This window comes from Vanessa tameamea, chromosome 6 (genome assembly GCF_037043105.1).
Source record: "Vanessa tameamea isolate UH-Manoa-2023 chromosome 6, ilVanTame1 primary haplotype, whole genome shotgun sequence".
Taxonomy (NCBI): domain Eukaryota; kingdom Metazoa; phylum Arthropoda; class Insecta; order Lepidoptera; family Nymphalidae; genus Vanessa; species Vanessa tameamea.
Genome location: NC_087314.1, coordinates 3,395,281 through 3,423,183, shown reverse-complemented (window position 1 = coordinate 3,423,183; position 27,903 = coordinate 3,395,281). Strand labels below are relative to the sequence as shown.

The window sequence follows — 27,903 nt, the reverse complement described above, 5'->3', positions numbered from 1 at the left end:
AATGACGTACGTTGTACGATCACCGAGCACGTCGTGTCAACGGCCAAGCAGATGGGATATGGTATCCACAGTCACGTGCAAATAAACGAGGTATAATTTAATTACAATTTCCAAAGCACCCAGTCGGAAAGGTTCAACGGTAGCTTGATAAATAACATCACTTAGTCGCGCACATGTGTCCGATAAATTTGTCCTTAAAGCAAGTTTTTGACCTCTTGCTGAAAAATGATTTCAATTATTCACTAATATGTATTTTTTGTATTAAATACATAGCAAAATGTCAATGACACTGCTGAACTCGTATTAATTGACATCTTCTTAACAAGTCGTTGAATTTCACTTGTTCAAATTTAAATATGTATCTCTTAAAAACGATCAAGACTCACTCAAAGCAAATTTTAGTGCTTTCCAGCGATACTTCGTTAAACCCTTTCAAATAATTCATAGTTCCGAGCGCAACATAAATTTTTTGAACCCGGATTGCTTCAAAAATGCACCGCGGCGCCCGATCTCAATCGTCACGGCTCGCCAGCGAAGTCGCAATAAAAATGAAGCGAATATCGATTATTGCGACCGCTTAAGCGAAACGATCTGAAATCGCTTAAGCAAAACGCTTCGATATATTACGCTTAAATGAAATATGCCTAAGCGCTCGAGCTCGCTTTTGATATGCACACCTTGAGTGACTTATCAAGAGTTAGGTATTGACAATTGAAAAATATACCATTTGCATTTCGCTAAATCAAATCGTAAATATAGTTTTAGTTTAAAAATATAATAAATTTATAAGAAATAAGTTTTTTTTATGATATAAGTAGGCGGACGGGCACATCTGATGATAAGTGGTCACCACCTTCCACACATATTAGTTCTATAAGAAATATTAACTATTCCTTACATCACCAATGAGCCACCAATCTTGGGAGCTAAGATGTTATGTCCCTTGTGCTTTTAGTTACACTGGCTCACTCAGGCTTCAAACCGGAACACAACAATACTAAGTATTACTGCTTGGTGGTAGAATATATGACAAGTGGGTAGTGCTTACCCAGACGGGCTTTCACAAAACCCTTCCACCAAGTAAAAGATGAAGACATAAGAATTTCCATAAACGAGACATTTTATTTGGTAGCAATAAACATAACTCAACTATGAAAATATTCAATAAAAATGAACAAAGATTAAATAAAGCAGAAAATATTCTTACCAAATTTTGTAAAACGAAGGAGCTATATAACAATTACAAGAGGTTACGAAATCTTAAACATTTATAACGAGAACGAATGCTTAAAACATAGTGTGAAATATATTATACCGTCTTTTGGCTTAGCGATTTAAAGTAAAAAGAGTTATAGCAGCAATAACGTGAGCACGCTTAACGCTACAGCGACCACGAAAATAATGCTATGATGTTTAAAAGCTATTAACACTTTATATCGGCGCGGTTAAGTGTTTTGTGGCAAAAATATTGCTAATGAAGATGCGATGAAGTAGAGTTATAGCGTGTTTTGAGCCACAATCATGCAATACGTTCTATTTTTAAATATTCCTTTTGAATAAAATGTTTGTTCCTGTTTTTAATGTTCCTTACTTGATTTATTGTGTTGCAATAATGGTGTGGTCTTATAGTTTATCTTTTTTAACTTTTTAATTTTATGTGTACGGAAAAATAATAATGATATATTTTATTGTAAAAAGAGAATAAATAGATTAGATTAAAGTACAGAATGTTTGTTGTATGATGTTTCGGAAAAATTTCGTAAATTTTCGGCAAGAAACGTCTCGGTAAAACATTAAACATTTAGAGCTTGGGTTGGTTCTGAGAATCCCAAAGGAAAGGTCGAAACCGAAATCCGGTTAAGCATTTTTGACTTTTCACTTAATCCATTATTATTATTTTAAAGTATAATGTCGCAACGGTTAAAGAAAACACGGTGAAGCCATTTCGGAGGCCTCATGAATATTGTAGAACCTAGAACGGTTTTATTCGATAAACAGGCTCACTTAATTTATTTTACTAAAATGTTTGGAGTTTTGGGACTTGACATTGATGATATATATCCTATTATAGAACAGAAGAGCCGAGATGGCTCAGTGGTTAGAACGCGTGCATCTTAACCGATGATTTCGGGTTCAAACCCAGGCAAGCACCACTGAATTTTCATGTGCTTAATTTGTGTTTATAATTCATCTCGTGCTCGGCGGTGAAGGAAAACATCGTTAGGAAACCTGCATGTGTCTAATTTCAACGAAATTCTGCTACATGTGTATTCCACCAACCCGCATTGGAGCAGCGTGGTGGAATATGCTCCATTCCTTCTCCTCAATGGGAGAGGAGGCCTTAGCCCAGCAGTGGGAAATTTACAGGCTGATTATGTTTATTTATGTAGAACAGAAACTTGTATATACACGTGTATATTATATACGCTCCAAATTTTTATCGATATGAAACAAGAGCAATATAACTCTACGGATTGTTACTGATGAAATAGACATTCCATATTTGAATCAAAAAAATAAATAATAGAATTAAAAAGTTCTATAAAAAAGTTTTTATTCTTTTCTATGGTTAGTAAATTAACTAATAATTATTTTGTAGCATTAATTTAAAATAAACAAAAAATTATAATTAGCAAACTCGATTACTCCTTCATATTTACAATTTGTACAGACAAACCAAATAAACATACTACAAGTTTTATAAAGGATATTTTTATCCAACTACAAAATAAAAGTGTTTTACATTCATCATCATCATCCTCCTGCCCTTATCTCAATTTTACTTGAGGTCAGCGCAGCATGTCTTCTTCCATACTTCTCTGTCTGACATCATCTCAAAAGTGCACGTGAATGAATATTTATACTGTGAATATAAAATTTATATTCAACTTGCACGTTGATTTTATATTAACTCTTAATCAATAAAGCGATCCTCGTAAATCCGTATCAAATAATTCGGATGCGACCATAACCCGTCTTATAACCGATCGGCGATTCTGTAATATTGGCTTAACTTGGCATCCGACGGACGTTTTACAGCCGCCTTCCTTGAATGTAAAGTAGGTGAAATATCAAAGTTGGAGGTAGCAAGAAAAACACATTTGTGGGAAACTTTCGCATTCCGAAATGGAAGGAATAGAGCGAGGCCATCGAGCAGTTTATGGGCGGGGTTTAATTTCGGTTCGAACATTATCGAATATGGTAAATTAATTGAATTTTTAAAACGTCCTTTATATACCGATCAGAAATGAGAATTTACCGATAAGAAAGTGAGTTAAATATTACGAATGAAGACGTCAATATAATGTTGTAACTGCTAGTATACATATGTAGATATTAATTAAGTTTATTTATTTATCATTATCATGAAGATTATGTTCTAGTGTTCGACAAACTTAGTGATCCTACAACGTGGACACACGTATAGTATTTAAAGATAAAGAGGGTGGTTACAACCTTTTATTCTGATAAAAAAAGTCACCAATTCTCACTTAGTACTTGAGTATATTAAGGAATTGTATATATGATACTTTACAAAAATGAATTCTTAGTATCCTGCCTGTTCACAGTAAAGCAGCGGAGTACAATAGGCTTCAATAGAAAATAAGCTTTAGTCGCGGACATATCCCTCAACACGAACCATTATTTATATGTTTATCTATAAGTTCCATAAATGATATACATACTAACGTATAAAATATTAAAAGTATGTACTTTTGAATCGTCTTACTAAGGAATTGTATTAAACGTAAAGCCACCACCGAGAAGAAACTCAGTATTGAATATAATAAACAATACGAATAAGTGTTTAAGAAATTAATAATCTCTTAATTTTTTTTTTTTATATATATAAACTTTTCGTCTTTAAGTATATAAAAATAAATATCGAAGAGCTAATAGACCCCCTGGTGTTCAGACTAATTGCATTGTTAAGGGTATTTTCCATTCCCCACATCGCCGCTGGCCACTTCGAGCTGTTGTTACCCTTGCACCCATAATGCCTTCCTCTCTCACCCTTCGAACATGTCACAAGAGCACAAAGAATCATCATGTTTGTTTGTTGATAATTGGCGATCTGTACACACATGAACAATTTTGAATTGAAACTTGCCATAATAGTCTTACTCTTTTTTATTTATAGGACAAGAGGGAGACGAGAATAGTTGAATATCAACACAGGTATATTGAACATAAAGCGCTTACTGGTTTAGAATATAAATACAAAGGAGAGGAAGGAGCAAGTAATAATCACTTTTATTCTAACATACGTACATAGAATACGTACATATAACATCAAATTAAATGTATATGTCCTATAATCACATAAACGAACACGTATTTTTATGATCTATATATTCTTGTATTGTTTAACAAGCCTTATTTATAAATAGGCAAATTTAAAAGTATCTTGGAATTCATTCCGAATATCATAGGAAACATGTGCTGACTTTGCGGAGTCGTATATAGTCGTACATATCCTTACGTCATCAATACGTTACCGCGCACGAAATCTAAGACGATAATACCCTTGAAGCTGTAATTACATCGACTCACGCTCACTCACACATCGATAAGACATCAATACAAAGCATTAATATTTGCCTACAATATGTACCGGTGGTACTTACTCAATTGAAGAGCTAGCAAAATACGATCCGATGTTTTGTATTAATTATTTCAAGCAGTACCACTTAAGGCTTTAAAAAACAACCGCAATCGCACCTGTATAAGTAATAACACAGGAGCTCGTTTGGTGCACTATTCGAGGATATTTTGAATTTTGAATTGAAAACTGAGTATGTAATATTGATCATATAATAGGTAGGACGACCTCCGTGGTCGAGTAGTGTGTACACCGGTTTTCATGGGTACGCCACTCGAAGGGTTCGATTCCCGGCTGAGTCGATGTAGAAAAAGTTCATTAGTTTTCTATGTTGTCTTGAGTCTGGGTGTTTGTTGTACCGTCGTTACTTCTGATTTTCCATAACATAAGTGATTTAGCTACTTACATTGGGATCAGAGTAATGTATGTGGTGTTGTCCAAGATTTATTTAAAAAAAATAATCAGTATAGTTTTTTTTATAGTGGTGACTATCTGATGGACCGTTGACCTATCCGTCTATCTAAAAAAAACATACTGCAGTGAAAAACATTAATAATTTGTATAGATGTATTCTAAAGGATGGGTAAGTGAATGAGTCGTTGTTATTAAAAGTTCAAGGATAATTGCGTCTTAAATTCCGTGTTTGGCAACTCATAGATGACACAAGGAATCATAACAAAGGCTAACAAGTAATTGTTATTAGAGTGGATTTGACTTAGTCGGTGTATACATTCCCTTTAGTACACACTACTTTAAAAATATACCTCATTCAAAACAAATATCTCAGACAAATAAGTGTCAAAGACTTGTCGTGCGTGTATCATATATAGAGATGTATCCCAATTCCCTATTTCTGAATATATGTTCAGAAATTGTTGCTCGATTTGAAGATCGTTTTGTTAGAATCTAACATTTCTTACGATCAAATATCTTGAGAAATCACACTTGGATGTACTTGATATTTGAGTATGCTTCTTAAGATTGTTATCGTATCTCATGATTAGGCACGTAATTTGTCTTATAATCTAACTTTAGTATAAGTAGTTGAAGATCAAAAGCAGCAAAGATAATAGCTATGACAAAATATTTTCAGCGAAAGGTTATGCTACAATTTTTAATGTATGCTATTCGTTACAACTGGATCTGGTTAATTTAAGGACTATTTAATTGGGCAAGGTTCTGCGTGCAATTGGCGTGCAATCCTGCCTATAGATAGTTAGTACTTTACTCTGCTATAGCAATTACATAACAGGTCATTTTGATCTAACAACATTTTAGCCTGGTCGTATTTTATGACATGTTAATAATCGATGGGGCCTCCACGTCTAATTCAATTCTTTAAAATGAAGATTCAAAAGTGCTTGTTATAGCCTACTTGAATAAAATATATTTCAATTTTGAGGAAAAAAAGTAATTACTGAGCTTCTTGTCGGTTCAGAAGCCACATTCCAAAATTGTGTTCGTCAATTTAATTTATCATATAAAATTATGATACAAAAATGCTGCTACTCTTATATCTTAATGTGTGTGTACAAAAATACCTCAATACACATCCGTTTCTATAATAAAATTCCGCAGATATTTTTAACTATTATACCAAAAGAAAAATTATTCAATACAGAATTATATATGTAGATGATAAAAATGCGTGGAGCTAACACTTGTTGACTTCCAGGCAGGATATCTTATATACATATATAATTATATTTGGCTTATACATATATAATTATAATTTAAATGTTGAAAAAGAGTAACTACTGTGTTTCTTGCCTGTTCTTCTCGGTACAATCTACATTCCAAACCGGTAGTAGCTTCACTTAATATAGTTTGTAAATGACGATTCTAAAGTACTTTTAAAAGCCTACTTCAATAAAGTATATTTGGATATTGTCTTTGAACTTCAAGTGTATTGTTTCCTAAATACCCATAATATTAATACTTACCTTACCTATATATAATACTTATAGCAATTCAACGATGAAATAACACAATAAGTTCAATTCAAACTGGAAATCAAGTTGTGTCTTAGTAGTATTGAATATTTCTAGGAATTTTAGTGAAAGTGAAAGAAGTTTCAATTACAATATTAGTAGGTTTCCACTGTCGAAATGATATTATAATTATTCAATATTCAGGTTTTAGGAATAAAAAAGTCCTTCCTTGAGGTTCAAGCTTACATCATACGAAATTCAATCATCAAATTCGGATAATTGGTTTAGCCTTGAAAGCATAATAGACATATGGAGCTATTTTCACATTTATTTTTGTTTAAATTCACTTTTGTCAATATTTAATGTACTTGTCTCCTGTAATTGATGGAGCATATACATTTTAAAACATTACACGATTTAATGTACTCGTATGTATGTATCATTTATTGAAGAACTTTATAAATTAAATAAACTATGGAAACCTCTATGAAATCAAGAATTACTGATCTCTCAGACAAAAATATGAAGTAAGTGTTCTACTCCTAAACTAATGCCTCTTAGCTTCTTTTCATTTTAATGAGAAAATTAAATCAGTGTTATATATGTATATTTAAGTTGCACCAGATACATCCAAATCTTTCATCATTTACAAATCATAAATATAATTTAAGCATACTCACTTGTATTGTAAGAGCTCCCTGGTCCTGTCTAAATTTGAATCCCTGATCCGCGGTTAAGACTGCGTTAGATGTGATTTCACCCACTAAAACCTCTGTGGTACACTGTCTTTGAAACATCATTCAAATATCATGATCCTTTTAACATGTACATCCGCAGCCAACCCCGCGTCACGTTCAGTTCGTGGCATGGCAGAGCCATTCTTAGGGAGAAATAGGAAATAGAGTGATCTTGCGCGTTCCCCCTTTTTTTCACTGTGTTCTGTATACTAGGAATTTAGACATTATAAATCTCTATAAAAATTAAAAACCATTACCTACATACATTACATTAGCAGCCTGTGAATTTCCCTCTGCTGGGCTAAGGCGTCCTCTCCCTTTCAGGGGAAGGTTTGGAACATATTCCACCACACTGCTACAGTGCGGATTGGTGGAATGCACATGTGGCGGAATTTTGTTGAAATTAGACAAATGCAGGTTTCCTCACGATGTTTTCCTTCACCGCCGAGCACGAGATGAATTATAAACACAAATTAAGCACATGAAAATTCAGTGGTGCCTGCCTGGGTTTGAACCCGAAATCATCGGTTAAGATGCACGCGTTCTAACCACTAGACCATCTCGGCTCAATTAAATTAAAAATTAAAAAACGATTTTATATATTTAATTTAGATATTTCCTAAACGGTATTTAGTACAAGCTATAAAAGATTAAATTAAAATATCATTTCGTTTAAATATAGAATCAGCACTATAAATAATTGAGATCATTCAAGACTTTATCTGATGAAGATCGTGTTGGAATCCCAGGGATTGATCCAAAAAATATATAGACGAAAATCCTTTGCTTTTTACGTGGCACGTGATTGTCGTGAATCCCTTTTTTCGTACATACAAATGAGAAATAAATGTCTACTTAGTTAAAACCTTTTCGGAGAATCCAATCGAGAAAAAATATAACGAAATATGGAATTATATTAAAAAAAAATGTTTGAATTTTTTAATAAATTTAAAAAGAAAAGATAATAATAGACCAGCAGAAAAATAAGAATATTTTAAGAATATATCGAAGCTATCAAATTAGGTTTAACATCAGTACTATCACATATAGTGAAATTAGCATGAACATTTCAACATGTAAATGTGCAGGAATTCGGATAGAAAGAAAGATCCAAAAAAAAAAAAAATCTTTTAAAATTCACCGCTTTTATCAACTCGGAATATTAAGGCGGTATATTTTCACAATCTAATATTCCACATTTAAATTTCCGTGGATACCTCAGTGGTATGCCGTTACCAGGGCCGAATTTAAATTACAAAGTCGGCGGTCGCCTTTTCGCTGTGCCACCTGTGACGTCATTGCTCTTACACCTTTATATTCCAAATATGAGACTTACAAATAAACAGTCACCGCGTGCGTACTGAGCGTCGAATACGACCCTGTTTTTAATAATGCTATGCAGAGTGGAACTTAAATCTGGTAAAAAGCAAGTGAATTATATTAAATAATGTTTTGTTTGTGTACAGCGTGCGCTTACTATTTTTGGCAGTGCAAAAAGCGAGTTTAATATTATGACATTCGTCCAACTGTAATGAAGTAGTTAATTTTCAACATGATATAAAACAATAATCTAATTCAGAGAGGTGGAGGGCTTTGTACAAAACCATTTGGGTAAATCCACCACACATCAGATATTCTATTCTATTCTGTGTTTCACTTTCAAGGGTGATTGAGTCAGTGTACAGGCACAAGTATTATATTTTAGTTCCCAAGGATGGTGGTCCATTGGCTTTGTAAGGATTGGTTAATATTTCTTAAAGCGCCGATATCTATATCTAATTTTGGTACGTTGAGAATTGCCAAAACTTTGATTTTATTACTTGAAACTTTAAAAAAACACGTCTTCTTTTATCGTATGTAAAAACAATAAAAATACAAAAAGACCAGTATTTTACTAAATCTCCGCTTAATAATATTTAAAACAAGGCCATAAAATTATTGTTCAGTAGATTTCACTCGTGAAGGCGTTAAATTAATTAATTTCTATAAAACTTTTTTTTATCTTAACCCTGTCTTACGCACACAAAGACTTCTTGTAACTACGAGAGTCACTCACTCATATAACAATTTAAATTCTAGAAATATTAAGGCCTAATATTAATAGCACTTACGCTATGCAAACACGTTGAAACTACGATAGATATATTTCAAGTAAAATCACTCTCAACGTTCGAAATGTTGTTCTGGTTTTGTGCCAGAGACTAGATTCTAAATCTTAGTTTTAGAACGGTCCATTGCACAAATCCCCTTTGCGTTTCCGAATTACACTTGGATTGGTTGAAACTTTGATTTGAATTTCAGGTATTTAACAGCATTTGGAATATTGATTTTAAAATCGAGCTTCTTATTATTTTATAACTGAAACGCGTTTATTTCCAATATCATAAGCAGAATAAAATGCAACATATACCTCAAGAAAAACAGCGTAGATATGACGGGTTATTTTTTTTTTACTTGTATTAAAAAATAAGCAAAAGTCTAAATGCTACATCCAAAAAACTGAGCTAATTCAATAATGATCAGCGTAACAATCACATATAACAATCTCATAATATTTTATATTCTAAAGTCATGTTATATGGTTTTACGTTTTACCTTATAGGTATTTATTTGTATTCCAAGATTTTCTCAACATTTTCTTTTGTAAATGTAAGTATTCGCTGTAAGCCTTGCGTGTTTTGCGTAAGGTTGCCAGTAATACCCACTTTATTTGGAATGTTTTCTCTTACACAAATCCGCTTGTTGAATCGAGATGAAATACAATAACGAGTACTCGAATGTTTCGTGTTCTATATATTATTATTTACTTATGAGTTCTTAAAAAAGACATGAAGAAAAACAGATAGATTTCATAATCTCAAAGAGAATATGTCAAATTATGTAATTATATGACGCTATAAATATTAAACCGAATTTCTTTTTTTTTTTATAAAATGTTATTTTAATAGAGGTTTCTTCTGTAATTTATTTTTAATTCTCAGTTTTTTGAAAAATATAATTCTTTTATCATCGTCATAGACGATGAAAACCTTCATACAAATCGTTTCCGCTCCAATTAAATCTTTGAAGCGAAGGCGAAACTGAATCAAAAGAACGATTTCGCGCCAGATTTATCTAAAAAAATAAAGCAGCCTTAGTTGGCTTCAACGAACTGAAAATGTCAATACACTGCTCCGAAGCAAAGTTAACGAGCATATCAAGCCAGGACTTTTGGCAAATATTATCACGACTTATGGTAGGATTCGTAGGTTGGAAGACGTAAAGGAAATTTGAAGCTTAAGTGAAAAATACTTGCGAACTAAATCACATTTCGTATTGTAATGAGATTTAGTGTGTGTAAAAGTGATTTACTAAATTCGCTGAGAGGTCTTTATGTAAATTTCTGGATTTTCCAAAACTTGTATTTAGAGCAATTGTCATGTATCTTGACGTAAGCATTTTTTTACGGTCTAAACTCTAATTATGTAACTTGATTACAAAGCTCACTAGGTTAACCCCAGGGTCTTGTAAGAACTTAATTCGACAGTACTTTGATAAAGTACTGACAATTTCCATAATTACCCACAGTCTACACCTTCAGATCCCTTGAGGGGATTATAACAAATCTTCACACATGCGGGTACTTTGAGGTAAATACTTTGACCTTTCTAACGGCACGTATGTTTGCCGATTTAGTTTGAGCAACGTTTTCGCGTTTTGTAGTGTTTGTAAAATGTTAAATAAGAACTTATTATTATTTCTATCGGCACTGGAATATGTTTAATTTAGATTAATATTATTATAAAGGCTTTCTTATGATGTCACACTAATTTATATCATACAATTCACTAGGAGAATAGACATTTAGGTCGTTGTTCTATATATAACCAGCAATAGTTTTAGTTTTTCCTACGTTTATTAAAATCCAATTCAAATGCGTCTATCTTATTTCGAGTTAATCGGTCTCTTGGCATATTTGATATAAAATTTTGTCTAGAATACAATACTTTGACAAAATACAAAGAGTTTATTTTAAGATTCGAAATAAATAAATGATTATTTCTTTCAGAATTGCCACCTGAAAAGCCTTCAATCAAAGCGGAAAAGGGATGGTATGCATCTGGAGACTCGCTTCGTGCACAATGCACTTCACCTCCAGCCGACCCGCCTGCCAACCTCACTTGGTTGCTAAATGGACGAGATGTAAGTTGTAATTTTAGGATTTTCATCAGTGTTTCTATTAAAATAGTAATCTTAGCAATATCTATTGTAGTGTAATAATCTTATTTACTTTATTATTTAAAGGCTAATATTTATTTAAAGGCATATAAAGGTATACATATATAAGGCACGGAATTAAACGAACTTTTTATAAACATTAGATAGTTTTTAAAATAATAGCAAGTAGTACTCCAATTCTATTTCCAATCATTAGAATTGGAGTACTAATTGCTGTTATTTTCTATAACGTCAAAATAGTGCACTATTCGAGGATATTTTGAATTATTCCAATAAATTTTGTGATGATGAATAATTACACAGGGTGCTAGTTCCACTGAGTATGTAATATTGATCATATAATAGGTAGGACGACCTCCGTGGTCGAGTAGTGTGTACACCGGTTTTCATGGGTACATCACTCCGAGGTCCCGGGTTCGGTTCCCGGCCGAGTCGATGTAGAAAAAGTTCATTAGTTTTCTATGTTGTCTTGGGTCTGGGTGTTTGTGGTACCGTCGTCACTCCTGATTTTCCGTAACACATGTGCTTTAGCTACTTACATTGCGATCAGAGTAATGTATGTGATGTTGTCCAATATTTAATATTTATTATTATTATTATTACATATATTTCCATTTATGTTTACCAATGTAAACTGTTGCCTTTCCATATTTAGATATTGGACGCTTTAAAAAGCCAAAAATACACTACACTACATTACACTAGTACACTGAGTCTAGTTAAACGGGAGCTCCACCGTATTTAGATAGTAGGTAGTTCAGGGGCGCAAGGTTTCAGAAACAATAATACAATAAAATTAGTTTTAATTTCGTCATTGAAATTGGGAATAGAAACAGTCCGGATTTAAGAGAGACTAACCAAATGACAATTTCATTAAGGTCTCTACACTGTTCTAATCCTTGAATCTCATTCAGGGTAAAACGAACACTGATTTATATTCCATTTAAAACATTTTAATCTATCTTATTTGTAGAAGCAGTTTTAAAGTTCGTTGACCCCTTATTATCAATTAGTTGCGTAGTTGACGTCAACGCGACGGCGACCTGACGTCCGAAGTGACGTCATGACGTTCCGTGATAAATGAACTGCGTCGGCTTTTATCGAGGCGTATTCGTTCGTCATCAGTACCAGTTTTTATAAAATGAACATTATTAAAGCGGAATTTTATGAGTCGTATTTTCGAGAATATTTAATAAAATTATATCAGAGTTAAATTTTATATTACTTTTATCGTACCAGAAATACAATGTTTAATATTAATTTATATCTCCTTTATTACGTGAAGTAATGAAGAGATAAAATTTTAGAGTTGTCTGTTATGTTATTAGCATTATATATGTAATAATATATATTTTATAGAGCATTTATATTCTTTCTTAACTCGATTTGTCAATATCATTGGATGGTGTTAGATGGAACTTTCAATATTTATTTATTTTTCGTATCAAATTTATTTTTTGCAGATCCCGTAACTTGTACGTTATCTAGGTTCCAGGTTAACTTTGTGTCAAATTTAATTACGATCGGTTCAGTGGCTTAGACGTGTTGAGGTAACAAATGTTCAGATAGAGCTACTTGTGAATTTATAAAATTATCCTCGTCAAATACCTACCAAGATTATTCTTTATGATATATGTAGGCGGACGAGCAAATGAGCAAATGAGCCACCTGATGGTAAGTGGCCCCACTCACCTAACCACAAATATTAACCCTTCCTTACATACCCAATGCGCCACAAACCTTGGGAACTACGATGTTATGTCCCTTGTGCCTGTAAATACACTAAATCACTCACCCTTCAAACCGAAACATAACAATAATGAGTACTGCTGCTTGGGAGTAGAATATCTGATGAGCGTGTTGTACCTATCCTGACGGATTTTCACTAAGCCCTATAACCAAGTAAATAACATACGAATAAAACTCTTACTAGTAATACTATAATTTCCCGGTTCTAATACTATATAATTGTACGGTAGAAGTACAGTAACAGCCTGACAATGTACCACTGCTGGACAACGGCCTCCTCACCCTTTGAGTAAATGGTTTTTGGGCTCCTTCTCACGGCTCCAATACGATCCACATAATACTGTACATAACAATACTATATTAATATAAACAAAATAAAGAAACAATCTAAGTAATATAATCAAAAATAAGTGTTTAAAATTGCTTTCGGAAGACGGGCAAGTATCGTGTACCGATTCCTAGACGAACAGTTTTAAACTATTATACGAATTGAACAATATCGAGGCCTTCACAATACCCAATTCGTGTCGAGCAAATTCAATTGAAATGAACAAATATTGAGTGCGTCTTTTGCCGTGAAAATTGTATTGTACAATTTATACCAGTTCGTTGGTTTTATTTGTGAAGTTTTTCTATGTTAATTATGTTTATTGAAATATAATTTCGTGCGTCGATTCTTCGCAATTATGCAATATATTATTGTTAATTTGGGAAGCTTATTATCTTTGTTTTTTTTTCATTTAAAGGGAATCTTTTTTTATTTTGTAATTCGACTGATCCATATCAAATTCACAGTATAGTTCAGATTTTTGTATTAGAAATGACCGTATATAGAAATCAGTTTGTTATTACAACCAAAAAATTATGTTTATTGGACTTAGCAACTTCGATTGTCATTATACTGGTAACTTAAGCAATTCAATTGAAAATGCATATTCAATTATATAAATTAATGTTTGCCAATTACCAAGAATCAAAATTTTAGTGCAGTAGTGTGTTGTAGTGTTAATTTACTATCATTGCCAAATATCATGATGATGGTTTCCTTCTGAAGGAAAGAAACTCAGTAGTTACTACTGAGTTTCTTGACGGTTTTTCCCGGTAGAATCTACATTCCGAACCGGTCGGTGGTGGCTTCACTTAATATAGTTTGTTAAATGACGATTCAAAAGTGCTTGTAAAAGCCTACTTGAATAAAGTAGATTTTGATTTTTGATTTTGAACGATTTCGACCACCGTGGACATTCTTAAGAAACCAATAATTGTGCTTGTCAACTGTGTACGATATATTATTGTGGTAAATTATGTGCGTATATATAAATATATATAAGTACATATTAAATTCACTCACACACTTATAATTTGATCCATTATTGCGACACGATCCTACTATATAGAAAAGTCATAATATTTAAATAATAATAATATTTTAATTACATAAATATTTACATTATTACAAAGACTAATAATATAATTAGAAGTAGTCACATTTTACTAGTTTTAAAACCATTATATTATACGAATTTGAGAATCGCTTGACCTGGAAAGCCGAAAATGTGCATGGAATTGAATTTTCTCTATTATAAATTCAGACATGCATATGTTGGGGGATAGTTGGGAGTAAAATTTTAGTTGTAAGCAATTAAGCATTTGGTTGACTGTGTACGTGATGAAAATTATTAACGGATTTCGTAAAAATGAATTAACCTTAGCTAAATGTTATATTTAAAATAAAAATATTTTATTTGAAATTAGAATATTACACAAATTACTATTGTAGTATTATTAAAAAATCATTATTATTATTACAAGAAATTTGTTCAACTATTTCAAATGTAGGTATTTATGATATTGAGAAAAATTGCGTAAAAATTATGTACTATTCAGTAAATACCCTACTAGGCAAGTACCTTCTCGAGGAAAAGATTCCGTTTTCATACCATCACGCTGTTCCAGTATGAAACAGTGCGTACATGTGCCATAATCTAATCCTACAAAAGCAAATTATTATACGATTCCCTTCACCACTGAATACGAGATGAATATTTTCACAAAATTTTGGTTACGTTCCATGTGATCTATCTATTAGGTCATCTGTGTATCTATTTTTAATTTTACTTGGAGGTAGGTTTTGTGCAAACCATGCGGGTTTGCACAAAACCTACCTCCAAGTAAAATTAAGTCCCATCCACTCGTCAGATATTATACCGCCAAACACTAATTTTAGTATTGTTGTGTTCTGGTTTGAAGGGAGCCAGTGCAATTACAGGTACAAGAAACATACCATCTTAGTTCTCAAGGGTAGTAACGCATTGGCGATGTAAGGAATGTTCAATATTACTTAAATCACCAATATATATGGGTGGAGGTGACCACTTACCATCAGGTGGCCTATATGCCCGTCAGCCTTACTATATAATTTTAAAAAATCTTAAGCCAATTCGACTTTATTATAAATGTATTCGATACACTTATAACGTAGTTATTTTAAAAATGAAAAAAAGCGTTGACTAAAATTTATCATTTTTAAGCGTTTTTGAACAGGATATGTCGCAACTTTCCCATACAAAATTCCAGATGATTGACAAATATGACAACTTTTTTCGAATTTGGATTATACGTGCCTTTATCATAGACACAGCGAGCACTTGCTTACTTATTGCAATTTTGGTCAACGTTTATGGCCCTACTATTAATACCGCTCCATTTCTTAAGATCGTAGTTTGAAATTATATTGCCAATAACCTTCCTCGATAAACGCACGACTTCAAATAAAGAATACTGTTTCTCAATACTTTAAGTTCCTGTCCACAAAAATACTCCAGCTTTATTATATAAATAAAATAGGTTTGTCCGTGGACTATCAATCAATCGTTCAATGGAATGGTTAATGTCAAGTTTCTTGGAGTTATCAAGATATTTTTTCGTCTAAGTCCTCAATTTTCAAAATCGGTAAAGTTTTTTAGAACAATCGTAAATATTATTTTCTTTGAATGCTAGTAACAGGTGTTCAATACTAATGTTAGATTTTTATTTCTAAGTTTATATTAATGCTGGTTTTTCTATTAATAAACAGTGTCATCGATACTATGGCGAAATTTATATTGACCAAAAAAAGTAAACGTAAAAATTAATAGTTTATTTGAAAATAAAATATCACCAAAAACTTTTATTCTACCATTGCCATTGTAATGCATAAAATGTAATAAAAAAAAAGTCAGTCGCCGGGCATATAGATGTCAAATCCTATTCAGACTGTGTTTCGCTTGAGAAATCTTTGCTACAACACGAATGCACATTCTCGAATCGCTCACAACAATTCGCAAACTTTTTATTTTGCTTCTATATTTCAAGTTGAGGTACAGTCAGGCTCAACAGGATGTATACTTTGATAAAACAATACATTGTCTAAATATTTGCTAACAATATATGAAACAATTGTCAACTATCATTTTACGTATTGAGCGGGTAGTACTTACCCAGAAGCCCTACCACCAAGTAAATTCAACAAATATGGCACATGGAAACTCAGTCGCCACTTGCCTGGATATGAACCAGGAATCTTCGGTTAAGATTCACGTGTTTTTTCTTCTGTGTAATCGGTTTAAATAAAATTCAAATATCCGATATAAAATATATTTATCTTTCTATATATATAGAAAGATAAGAATTTTTCAATTCTTTTAACACTATCTGTTCTAAAAAATGAATGAACATCTGTCTACCCTCATCTCTTTTTATGACATTTGAAAACGAATCAAATCACAATATACTCCATCCAAATTGGCTCGTACATGAACTTTGCAATCAACATTTTACAAAGTTTATTTAATATTACCCAGCTACCTACCATCGAGAAGAACCGGCGAGAAACTCAGTAGTTACTTATTGAAATATCAATTAAATTTCAAGTAAGATAAGTGTTATTTAGATTTAATTGTACAAATTAGTACATTTAATATAAACACATGACGGATACAAAAATAATATCTGTGCAGTATCTCCTTTACTTACAATATTAATATTTAAAATGTTTATACGTAAACTACCTACAGCCTATTCCAGTCGAAGAAATATTGAAGACAAACCTTAGATTTAAGTATTCCATGAAATTTGCCAATAGATCAACCGTATTGTATAAAACTTACAATTCTTGCTGAATATTATTTATTTATAATACAATACAAAAATTTTAATTTCATTTCCAAAGTTCCGATAGATTTTTTCGCAAAACCAAAATGAATGACATATTCAACCTTTCGACCAATTATATTTTAATTCCATGCCAAGTTAATGCCAAGTGTTGTTTTTTAGGCTCATGTTCTCATGTGGTTGGAATAGACATTATTATAGTAACATTGGGCGTAAGTAATAACTGTAAATACAATATTAATAATTAAAACTAAAGCTTACGCCTTAGCATTTGAATTTTACCGAGAAATACCTGCAACACAAAGAGTAGTTATATTATTTACGTCGAATTGTTGAATAAGTTCCAAAATTTTACTTAATACTACTGTTAAGAGAGAACTGGTTATATGTTTTAAAAGCTTTATATGAGATCTTGTTTATTAATTATTTTTTTTATTATTATTTAAATTTTAATTATCTACGAGAATTTTGATTTACTGTCTAATACTTGATTTAGTTTATATTAATCTACATGGAAATTTAAATAAGTGAAATGCCACTCTTCACGAGATCTCCAAAACTATAAATTTCCGACTCAATATTTGGCACTCACCAAGAAAGCGTTTTTTTTTTTAAATTTATAATAATTACACTTTAAGATGAGAATGGGAGTTGTTATTTTGTATGAATTTTAATCGTACGGATAATAATAATATTGTATTATTCCATAAATAAATAAACTTTTCCATTTGTTCTTGATAAAGACTGAAGAATTTTACAAATAATTAACGCAATACAGATTGCGTTATTCGCGATTCGACGCATACGAAATGATATTTCAAATGAGTAAATATCGAACGTACGTGAGAATCGCCGCAGGCTAAGACCAGTTAATAAATAAACTGCCACAAACAACAAAGAGATATGGGACGCGGCTTACTCATGGGCTTTATCACAATATACGGGGGTTGAAAGGTCTGAATAGTCGGTTAGGGTGTAGTAAAATTTAACAAAGTGAAATTTATTTCTATCTCCCACTAACTGATAATAATTAACTAAGTCCCTTTATATCTGTTTCTGGAAATTTCTCTCGTGATTCTAGTGAATTTTTTTAGCATTTTATTTCGTTCGTTCCAGATTTTGATAGTGTAAAGTATGTGCGCAAATATATAAATGATTTTTCTAGAAATTGTGACGTGCACGCTAATAGTACAAGTAACTAGCATAAATCTGTCAATCACGTTACCGGACCAAACAGTTAGTAGTCCCACTGCTGGGCTAAGGCCACATCTCCCTTTGAGGAGAAGATATGAAGCATATTCCACCACGCTGCTCCAATGCGGGTTGGTGGAATACACATGTGGCAGAATTTCGTTGAAATTAGACACATGCAGGTTTCCTCACGATGTTTTCCTTCGCCGCCGAGCACGAGATGAATTATAAACACAAATTAAGCACATGAAAATTCAGTGGTGCTTGCCTGGGTTTGAACCCGAAATCATCGGTTAAGATGCACGCGTTCTAACTACTGAGCCATTTCGGCTCTGTAGAGCCATCTCGGCTCTGTTGGACCATCTCGGCTCTGTTGGGCCATCTCGGCTCTGTTCAAGGTTCAAATACCGTTAAAGAACGTTTGTGTTCTTTCCGTTTTACCCACCACCCACCATTAGTTTTACCGATTCTATTGGTTTATTAAAGATAAAATAGTACAAGGCTACTGAGATATAAAAAATATTTTGACTAATAAGTCAAAAACTTAGCAGTATTGACGATGTAAATTGTAAATTGTGTTTTACAAATAGTCGATGGTCATGAGGTAGAATTTCATCCAACGTAACATGCAAGCTTACTACCATCGTTGTTCTCCATCACCATCCAAGAAATTAATTATAAAAATAACATTAAATGAAATGAGCGGTGAACCTGAAACTATTATTTTCTAAATATAAATAAAACATATCATTCCTCAAGTATTATTCAGTGTTACAAAATAGTCTACAGAAAAATATTATAACGCGAAAATAACAAATAATTCTTATGAATTGCCATAAAGATAAGCCTTCTTAAAACTTAATTAAATCAGATAAACGAGAAAATAGTCAGATATCTTACGAATAAGAACAATTTGTTAGCAAAACAGTAAAACAAGGCAAAGGTGTGCGGGAGCTGAAAAGTTTTATTTGTGTACGAAAGTTTGTAAAAGGGTGCTATTTAATGATAAGGAACTTTCCAACCTTTGTGAACAAACTAACTATACCTTTTTGTGGAGCCTTCAAATTAAAGATTGAACGGTAAGCATCTCAATGCTAGATAACATGGACTTTGATCGTGAAGAAACAGTTCTATATACGTGAGGATTACGTGTGATGTTTACAAAAACATACCAACAAATTTACGGAATTTTTAAGGGATATTTTCAAATAATTTAAAATAAGTTTTTGTTGTATATTAAGTCATAAAATAAACACACATACGAGCATATAGTAAAATAAAGAAACGAATGAGTAATGTTGGATATAAAACCCGTTGTGAGCATACGAATGAGGAGACCGTGCGAAGCGAAACTTCGAGCCAGATAGGAGATATCAACACAGATATTTAATAATGGAAATATGATTATATTCGGGGTGAAAACGATATCATAACTCCTAAATGTGCTATGGGAGACAGTCTTTTCGTGTCAAAGCATATGAGTGTTTTTAAGAGCCGTTTTATTGTTGGTTCTCAATATTGTCCTCATTTTTCTGTTCATTGACATAAAAATGAAGTAGCGTTATTTGATTATGTTCCCTCTTTTTATACTTTGTGTGCTACATTAATATAAATGCTTGTTTTCATTATTATGATTCGGTGGAACTATTTTATCTGTATAGTAGTCAACACAATATTACTCAACTTCTACGAAATTGTATTTATATTTTAATTATATTTTGATTATTTAAGTTATAATCGAACTTTTGTTGCTAGTTAAAATCATTTTTGTAAAGAGCTTGATTACATATCGATTTATCTCTTTCTGATATAAATATTTCATAAAGAAAGAATAAGACAAGTATAATTCATGCATGCAACTTTTTTGTGGATTGAGATTGCATTTTATTATTGGAAATACTTCTTACAACATGTAATATCAGTTATAATTTTGTCAGAATTCACAGTAAGCGCATTTAGAGCGAGGTTGTTATCTCCAATAACGTTCTCATAAAGATTTATCGCATCACAAATATGCAACAAATAAACATTGAAACTGTTAGATATTGTTATGTAATAGTAACATTAATATCGGATTAATAGTTTTCCGTGTTGAACATAATACATTTAAACCGAGAAAATTGCGAATCACTGCTCCTTATATAATAATATGATATATTAAAACCTATTTCGATGCACGCGGCATGTTTTTACATAAGTTTTACGCATATTGGTTAAGTAGTTTTTATTCTGATATGATACAAAAACAGTTATTCATTAATAAAGATATTAAAGTTGGCACCGTGGTCATATCTTTATGCTCTTCAATAGTCTCTTTTTCCTGCTATTATTTGTGAACCTTAACTGCAAATGTTGATTGCAAATTGATAGTTAACACCTTAAAAACCATTATTGTCTCATTGAAAAAACACCTATTATCGTCTACACTGGATTGACCAGATAATAGAATCATCAGAACCAGGGTCGGAAATACCGTATTGGGACTCCTCGATGACGCACTTCTCGAGGCCTCTTTACCCTGCTCTTACTACCTAAATTATATTTTACTACCACAACGTAATTTCATTTATAATTAAAAAAATTTAAGTCGAAATTAAGTCAGCACCCTAATCAAACAAAATAAATATTTTAAAAGCTAGGATTCTGCGGCCCAGGTCAGAAGTATAAACTACTCCTCAAATTACCGGCAATGTGCATCAAACATTATATTATAGCCTAAGATAAGTCTCGCAACTGTGATGAGACTGATTCACTCATAATTATATTATAACAGTACATAGTACATTGATGAACAGAGATGAAATTTCCAGTTCCTTCAATCCGTCTTCATTATTCTTAGCATGCATCGTTGACGGTATTCACGCTTAATTTCGTGATTCTAGATCACTCGTATTAAGATATTCGTTAAATAGTTTATAATTCATCTGCGTCTATATGATATATAATTAATTACATGAATAAAAATGTTATGAAAATTTGTAATAATAAAAAATGAACTCGAAAATTAATTGACGAAAAATTTATGAAAACAGTAATTAAAAATATATATATACAAGTATATTACGACGTAATATTTAATTTAGTTCGTACAAACTCAAATAGACTTTGTTATAAACGTAATATGTAATTTAATTGGTAGAAAAGTGTAGATTTTGATTTTTTGTACCAGTATTTTCAGTAGAACCTACATTCTAATATTTAAGTTTTTACCTTAGGTCATCTGGTAAGAAAAAAAAGAGCCAAATTCAATAAAATACAAAATTGAATATAAATTCAATTTGTTCATTAAAATACTGATTATAACAAGCGTTTATGTATCACCGTAAAATTGTAAGGATGGTTAGTTTATTATAAACTGAGACAGATTATAAGCGGTCGAGAATTGTGAACAAAGCATTCAATGAACAATAATTGTAACGCAACGTAATAAATTTCGTGAACTTAAACTTAAACGTATATAATCTCGGTTACATTACGGTTCCTTCCTCATAATTCACCAGTAAAATAATAAATATAAGATAAAATAAAACCGCAATTCAAATTAAAAACGGTCCTTACAAAATACTCCGTCCGTTCAAATTCATCGCGACATAAATGTATAAAACTTCCCGCGCATTACTTACCGAAAAATAAAAATCTATATAAATTCTTCATAGTTCCGGTTATAATTCTGAGCGCAAACCTAACGCGTAGAGGTAGAAAGTCATGCATGAGAAATTTATTCTAGTCGCGTCCGTTTCGGGTCTTTGTGTTGCTAATTCCATTTTATTCTTTTCAGTTCCACTGTCATTAACCTTGCTAACGCTACTGTAATATATTCAGGACGATTGGAGTGCAGTAATTTGCTTGAAATTTGGGTTTAAATAAAAAAAAACACATTTCGTAATGACGTAATAACGTGATGTTTTGATTTTAAGCTGTATAACTGTGGTGATAAGGATTGGATTAGATTGATAAAAATGTATAGGACTAGTTGCCTTCCAATCATGGTTCTACCATAACATGATACTAGTATAACAATTTTAAACAAAAGGTTGTGCTTCTATCTCGTGTACTGATAAATTATGTTTAATTATTTTTTTAATATATTTATTTCCATTTACATGATAAGTACTCGATTTGTTTATTATACGAGATGTATTGCTCCAATTTCTTAAGAGGTAAACTTATGCCTACAATTTTTCTTTTCTATTATTATGATGTAAGTTATCACTCAATTCAGTAAATTGTTACACAAAAAATAAGGTTATCTTTATCGATATCTATCAATGACATCACTATTCGCTCGCTATAAGCCGATTTTCCTCAAGTCCGAGATCTATGACCGATGACAACACTCCATCATACGACGTCGTACGATCATCTTTTACTAAACTTGGTACCATATCTAAACGTATTTGTAAACGTCGAAAACGGCTGGACAATCACTCTAAATCTAAAGTTGTTTAATATTTGGTATCAAGCAAGAAAGTGTAATGGAGATTGTTTTCCTAATTGTAAATAATTAATGATCTATAGCATTTATTAAAACAATAGCAATATTTTACTTGGTGGAAGAATTTTGTGCAAACTCACTTCAAAAACGTGTAGATACCACCGAAATTCAAATATCTTTAGTCAATATGGAATCGTTACAATTTCTTATTAATTGTAAAAATTTTATTACTGGTTTGGAAAGTAATACTTTAGCGACGACCTCCGTGGTCGAGTAGTCTGTACACCGGTTTTCATGGATACGCCACTCCGAGGTCCCGGGCTCGAATCCCGGCCGAGTCGTTGTAGAAAAAGTTAATTAGTTTTCTATATTGTCTTGGATCTGGATGTCTGTGGTACTGTCGTTACTTCTGATTTCCATAAAACAAGTTGTTTAGCTTAGCTTTTAGTCCAATATTTATTTATTTAGAGATGAACAGACGGAAGAAAGTCACCGGGTTGTTTTTTACGAAGTATGTTTTTACAATGATACATTATTTGAAAAACCACCTGTATACAATTTTCTATCCGTTTCTTTCCTAATGCGTGCTATTATCTATGAACTCGTTAATGTTCTATTATAACTCATCATATATTCTAGCGCAAAGCAGGAATACTAAGTCTTGTTGTGTTCCAGTTAGAAAGATGAATCAGTCAGTGTAACTACAGGCACAAAAGACATAACATGTTCGCTACAGCGCCAATATCCATGAGCACTAAAAACCATCAGGACCATTAGTATGTCCGCCTATATTATAAAAAAAATAATGATAAAATGTCGCCCTACCTTATAGAGGAAGAAACAAATTATTACTATATCAATGAGTTATCATGTAATTTTCAATATAATATTCTGTACTCATATGTACCGTGTAGTAAGCTCAAAAATATTTTCCTTAATATAAAGTAGGAAGTCCAGCAATTACTTTCACGAACAGCTATTTTATTCTTCAGGTTTATAAACATATACTTCCAAGTTCATTCATAATTAGCTACGCCTATATACGTAGCACACAGCATAGATCCGTCATATAAAACAATATTGCAGCCTGTTTATACAGGACCAGGGGCAAATGCATAATAGCGGCTGTACCACACATGTTTTGCAACGTCGATAGCAAGTTCTCCCATAGTAGCCAAAACAATATTAATGACTGCTCTCAAATGCACTCGACTAAAAAGGTATCTGATGAAGTATCCAATAACATTAATTTATACTGAATTGCGTAATATTTAAAATCAATTTCAGAAGAATAAAATGAATGTTGCCGTTATGGGACCCTATCCAAATTAAATCTCCGTTGAAACGTCGTAATTATGGTTATTGAAAGAATTTACAATTAAATAAAACCTATAAATAAAAATGAAGCTGAATCGATAAAAACGTGGAGTTTCGTTACCAAAGTAATATACGTTCTTATTATTTCAATGTTACATAACAATTAAGTATGTTGTTCACGTGTCTCACACGTACAAGGAAGCAGTGAGCGCTGGAGAGGGACATGTCATGAGGGAGTCATGTCGTTTGCCGTTGAGGGATACAGTTCGTGCAATGCATATGATTCCTAACATCTGACATCATTGGTAAAAATCATTATATCTTCCCGATAAATATGTTGGTACCATTTGACGGCCAGCTCTCATTGTTCAAATCAAATATCACTCCTACAGATTGCAGGAAATCTCTCTCGCTTATTATAAATATAATAACCATACAAGCAACAATCAAATGCATTTACATTATGAGAAAAACAAGTTTGTTTAAACTCCCTCATATTATAATTTAACAATGAACCATCCTCAACCTTCCACACAATATACAGATAATAATACATTTTAATCATACTGTATATTACATTTTGATTCTAAAGTACGGGTTTGATTTAATCTAGTACTTAAACAACTGTCACATAATTTGAAAATGAGTAAAATGAAACTACAAAAACTATCAAGAATACTACGATCAACGTTATATCCAACAAAGCGAAAGTAACTCGATCAAATTAGATATTTATTGAAGTTGATCGCGATAAAACTTGATCGTTCATTCGATTAACCTTTCGAGGGCCTTTGTAAGCTGATATTCTTAAGAATCTTTAAATAAAAGTAACATGCTTGTACAATTTTGTTGTCCCAATTAGAATCACAGTCGTTTTAAAATGTGATCGTGTTTGTGCATGTCATAATTAGCCTACTGTTGCCGCATGTGCGTAACTAATAATCTAAATACCTTTCAATGGGTAGAACGTTTAAAATTAGATAATATATAACCTTGTTTGTTCTATAAAAAAATATCCACACATGTTAAATGAAAATAAAAAGTTGTTTTAAATAATAATAATACTATTAAACGATCAAATCTCACGCTACTGAATTGTAAATAATTATCAAAAAAAAAGATGGAGATTCTGTAACAACTTATCGAAGCATTTCAATTTTCCGTAGTCTCCGCGGTAATAACAACGGTTGTAACAGCAAACATCTATAATTCAATTAATAATTACGATAATAAAATAAAATATATTTTTGTAACAAATAGAAAACACGAATGCTACCTTTCAATAGCTTACGCAGTCTGCACTTACTATTTTTCTAAAATAAGAGTACAATTCGTCCCATGTCCCGAGAGTCTTAACTGTAATGGAATTTTGTAACGTCCTCATATATTATTGGTCTGCGCTTCGATTGCCGTCTTATTTAAGCTTAGGTGACTCAAATGTGGGACATGTCTTTTACGAACGAGAAATTGCAATTAGGAAAAACTTTTTGTAACCTTGAAACGCTTTATATATTGTATTACGTGAAGTATCTGGTCTTCGTAGTTTTTAAATTACTCGTAATAAAATTTATATTTAATAGCAATTTGAACTGGAATATTTTTTTTAACTTTCTGTGGGTTTTGTATAAAATGTGTTTCGGATTAATTGATGTTTATGTGGCATAGATAATAACTTCATAGAAGAAATTATAATTCGTGCATACTCTCTATTCCGTGACTCTTATAATGCGACGGGACTGCAATCCAATAACCAAAAACACTAGGGGCTCATTACCAAGGTTCGATGCTTTCTGGGGCACGGCCTCGCTTGACTATGTAACTGCTAACTACCGAATTTTGGGTTTTTACTAAAATATTTCTTGACAAAAGCACAGTAATATTATTTTGTTCCTAAGCTGGATTTGAAAACCACCTCCTCATCTCCACCGTTCTAGAGACAATTGTATTCAATTCTACAAAACAATTTGACAATATAGACATATTTGTATTTACGAATATTTCATAAAGAAAAGTATTAAAAATAAGACATATTCCACAAATTCTATACAAAAATATTTAAGATTGATTCCCTCTTTTAAGCGTGAAAACTCTTAAGTACTCGTTCCTCCATAACTAGAAAGTATTATAATTATATTTTAACGTAGAGTTAAAGCTAAACAGTAACTCATATTACATACAATACATTATTGTATTAAATATATAGTCAGTAATCTTATACATATTCTTATTTAGCCAAACATAATCCATTTCTTAAGATAGGCATCAATGTGCTCGGGGCGCAAGAGATCTCCTGCTGTCCCGCTGCATCGCTGGTTTTTTGGTGAGCTGGGACACACCTGGGGCGTTGTAGGTATTCTATCTATGTGGGAGAAACCCTTTCAACGTGTGGCCAAATTTTAAGTTCAGTCGGTTTCAGGTACACTATTATATTTATGTCTAAATAAAATATAACACTATGCAAATACATAATATAATATATTATAGAGACAGATAATAATAACACATAAAAATTTCGTTTACTTTTAAACATATTTAAGGAATGCGTCAACCAAATTTCATGCGGAAGTGCATTTCATAATTTCACTGCTCTGACAGAAAAGGAATCACAGTAACACTGTTTGCGTTATATTTATATTTCGTTTATGTTGAATAATAAGTATGACTGAGATATGACTATCAGATAACTTTATTTCCTTAAATTGCTTTATTTTTTTATACAAAGATATTAAAGAAGAATAAAATTTTCAATGAGATATATTTTACGTTTTTAACATAATGCGTTTAAAGAATATAAGATAAACAAATGAACTCACATGTCCCAGTGGAAGCAGATAGATTACATAGATATCAACCGAACTGTTTCGAGACAAGAAACCCTGATTTTAAAACACTTTTGTGTTTTCAATTTATCACTTGTCGAGCGCTGAAGAAAACGAAAAAAAAACACACATTTATAATAGCCATATAATTAGAGTGAACCAGAAATGGATACACAAGATGAAATTGTCTACGTTTCATTAGCTTAAGAGATTTTATCAATGAGCAAAAATTAAATGAAATGATTGATACCTAAATTATCCATGAAAAATTTCCCAAAAGTGATTCATATTCAGACACCAAGTCTGATTCAGTAAATTTACTAATATTGTTATATTTAAAAAAATTTGATACCAAAAAAATTTTAACGGTTCAACTTATTAATCTATTAATAAATTATTAATTTATTTATTAATCTTATTCTTAAAACATCAATTAAGATAATATTTGATATATTTTGTTACAGATCCAAGGCAAGCCAATAATACAGCAACGAATATTGCCAAGCCCAGCGATATCTATTGATTTGCCACAATCAAGTCGAAGCTCACCAGCCCCGGGTGATGAAAACAGTAACATAATTTTCAGTCCATGGAAAGCTTTTGGTCCATTTGTGGATACCGTGCAGGTAAACTCTACTACAAAATAATACTACTCAAATTAGTTGAAAGTATATATTCGAAGTTAACTCTCCAGTCGTTAATTTGATAAATGAAAACTTAACGTTAAGATAGAAGAGAATTTAAAAAGTAT

At 31.9% G+C, this 27,903-nt stretch overlaps 1 protein-coding gene across 1 annotated transcript in view; it reads left to right on the top strand.

The window, feature by feature from the left end:
• Positions 1 to 27,903, top strand: part of LOC113393448 (uncharacterized) — a 299,052-nt gene that overhangs the window by 228,899 nt on the left and 42,250 nt on the right. Inside the window, exons 5-6 of the mRNA XM_026630334.2 lie at positions 11,320 to 11,453; positions 27,617 to 27,778. Of these exons, the coding sequence (XP_026486119.1) occupies positions 11,320 to 11,453; positions 27,617 to 27,778 (296 nt within the window). The remainder of the gene's footprint in view (positions 1 to 11,319; positions 11,454 to 27,616; positions 27,779 to 27,903) is intronic.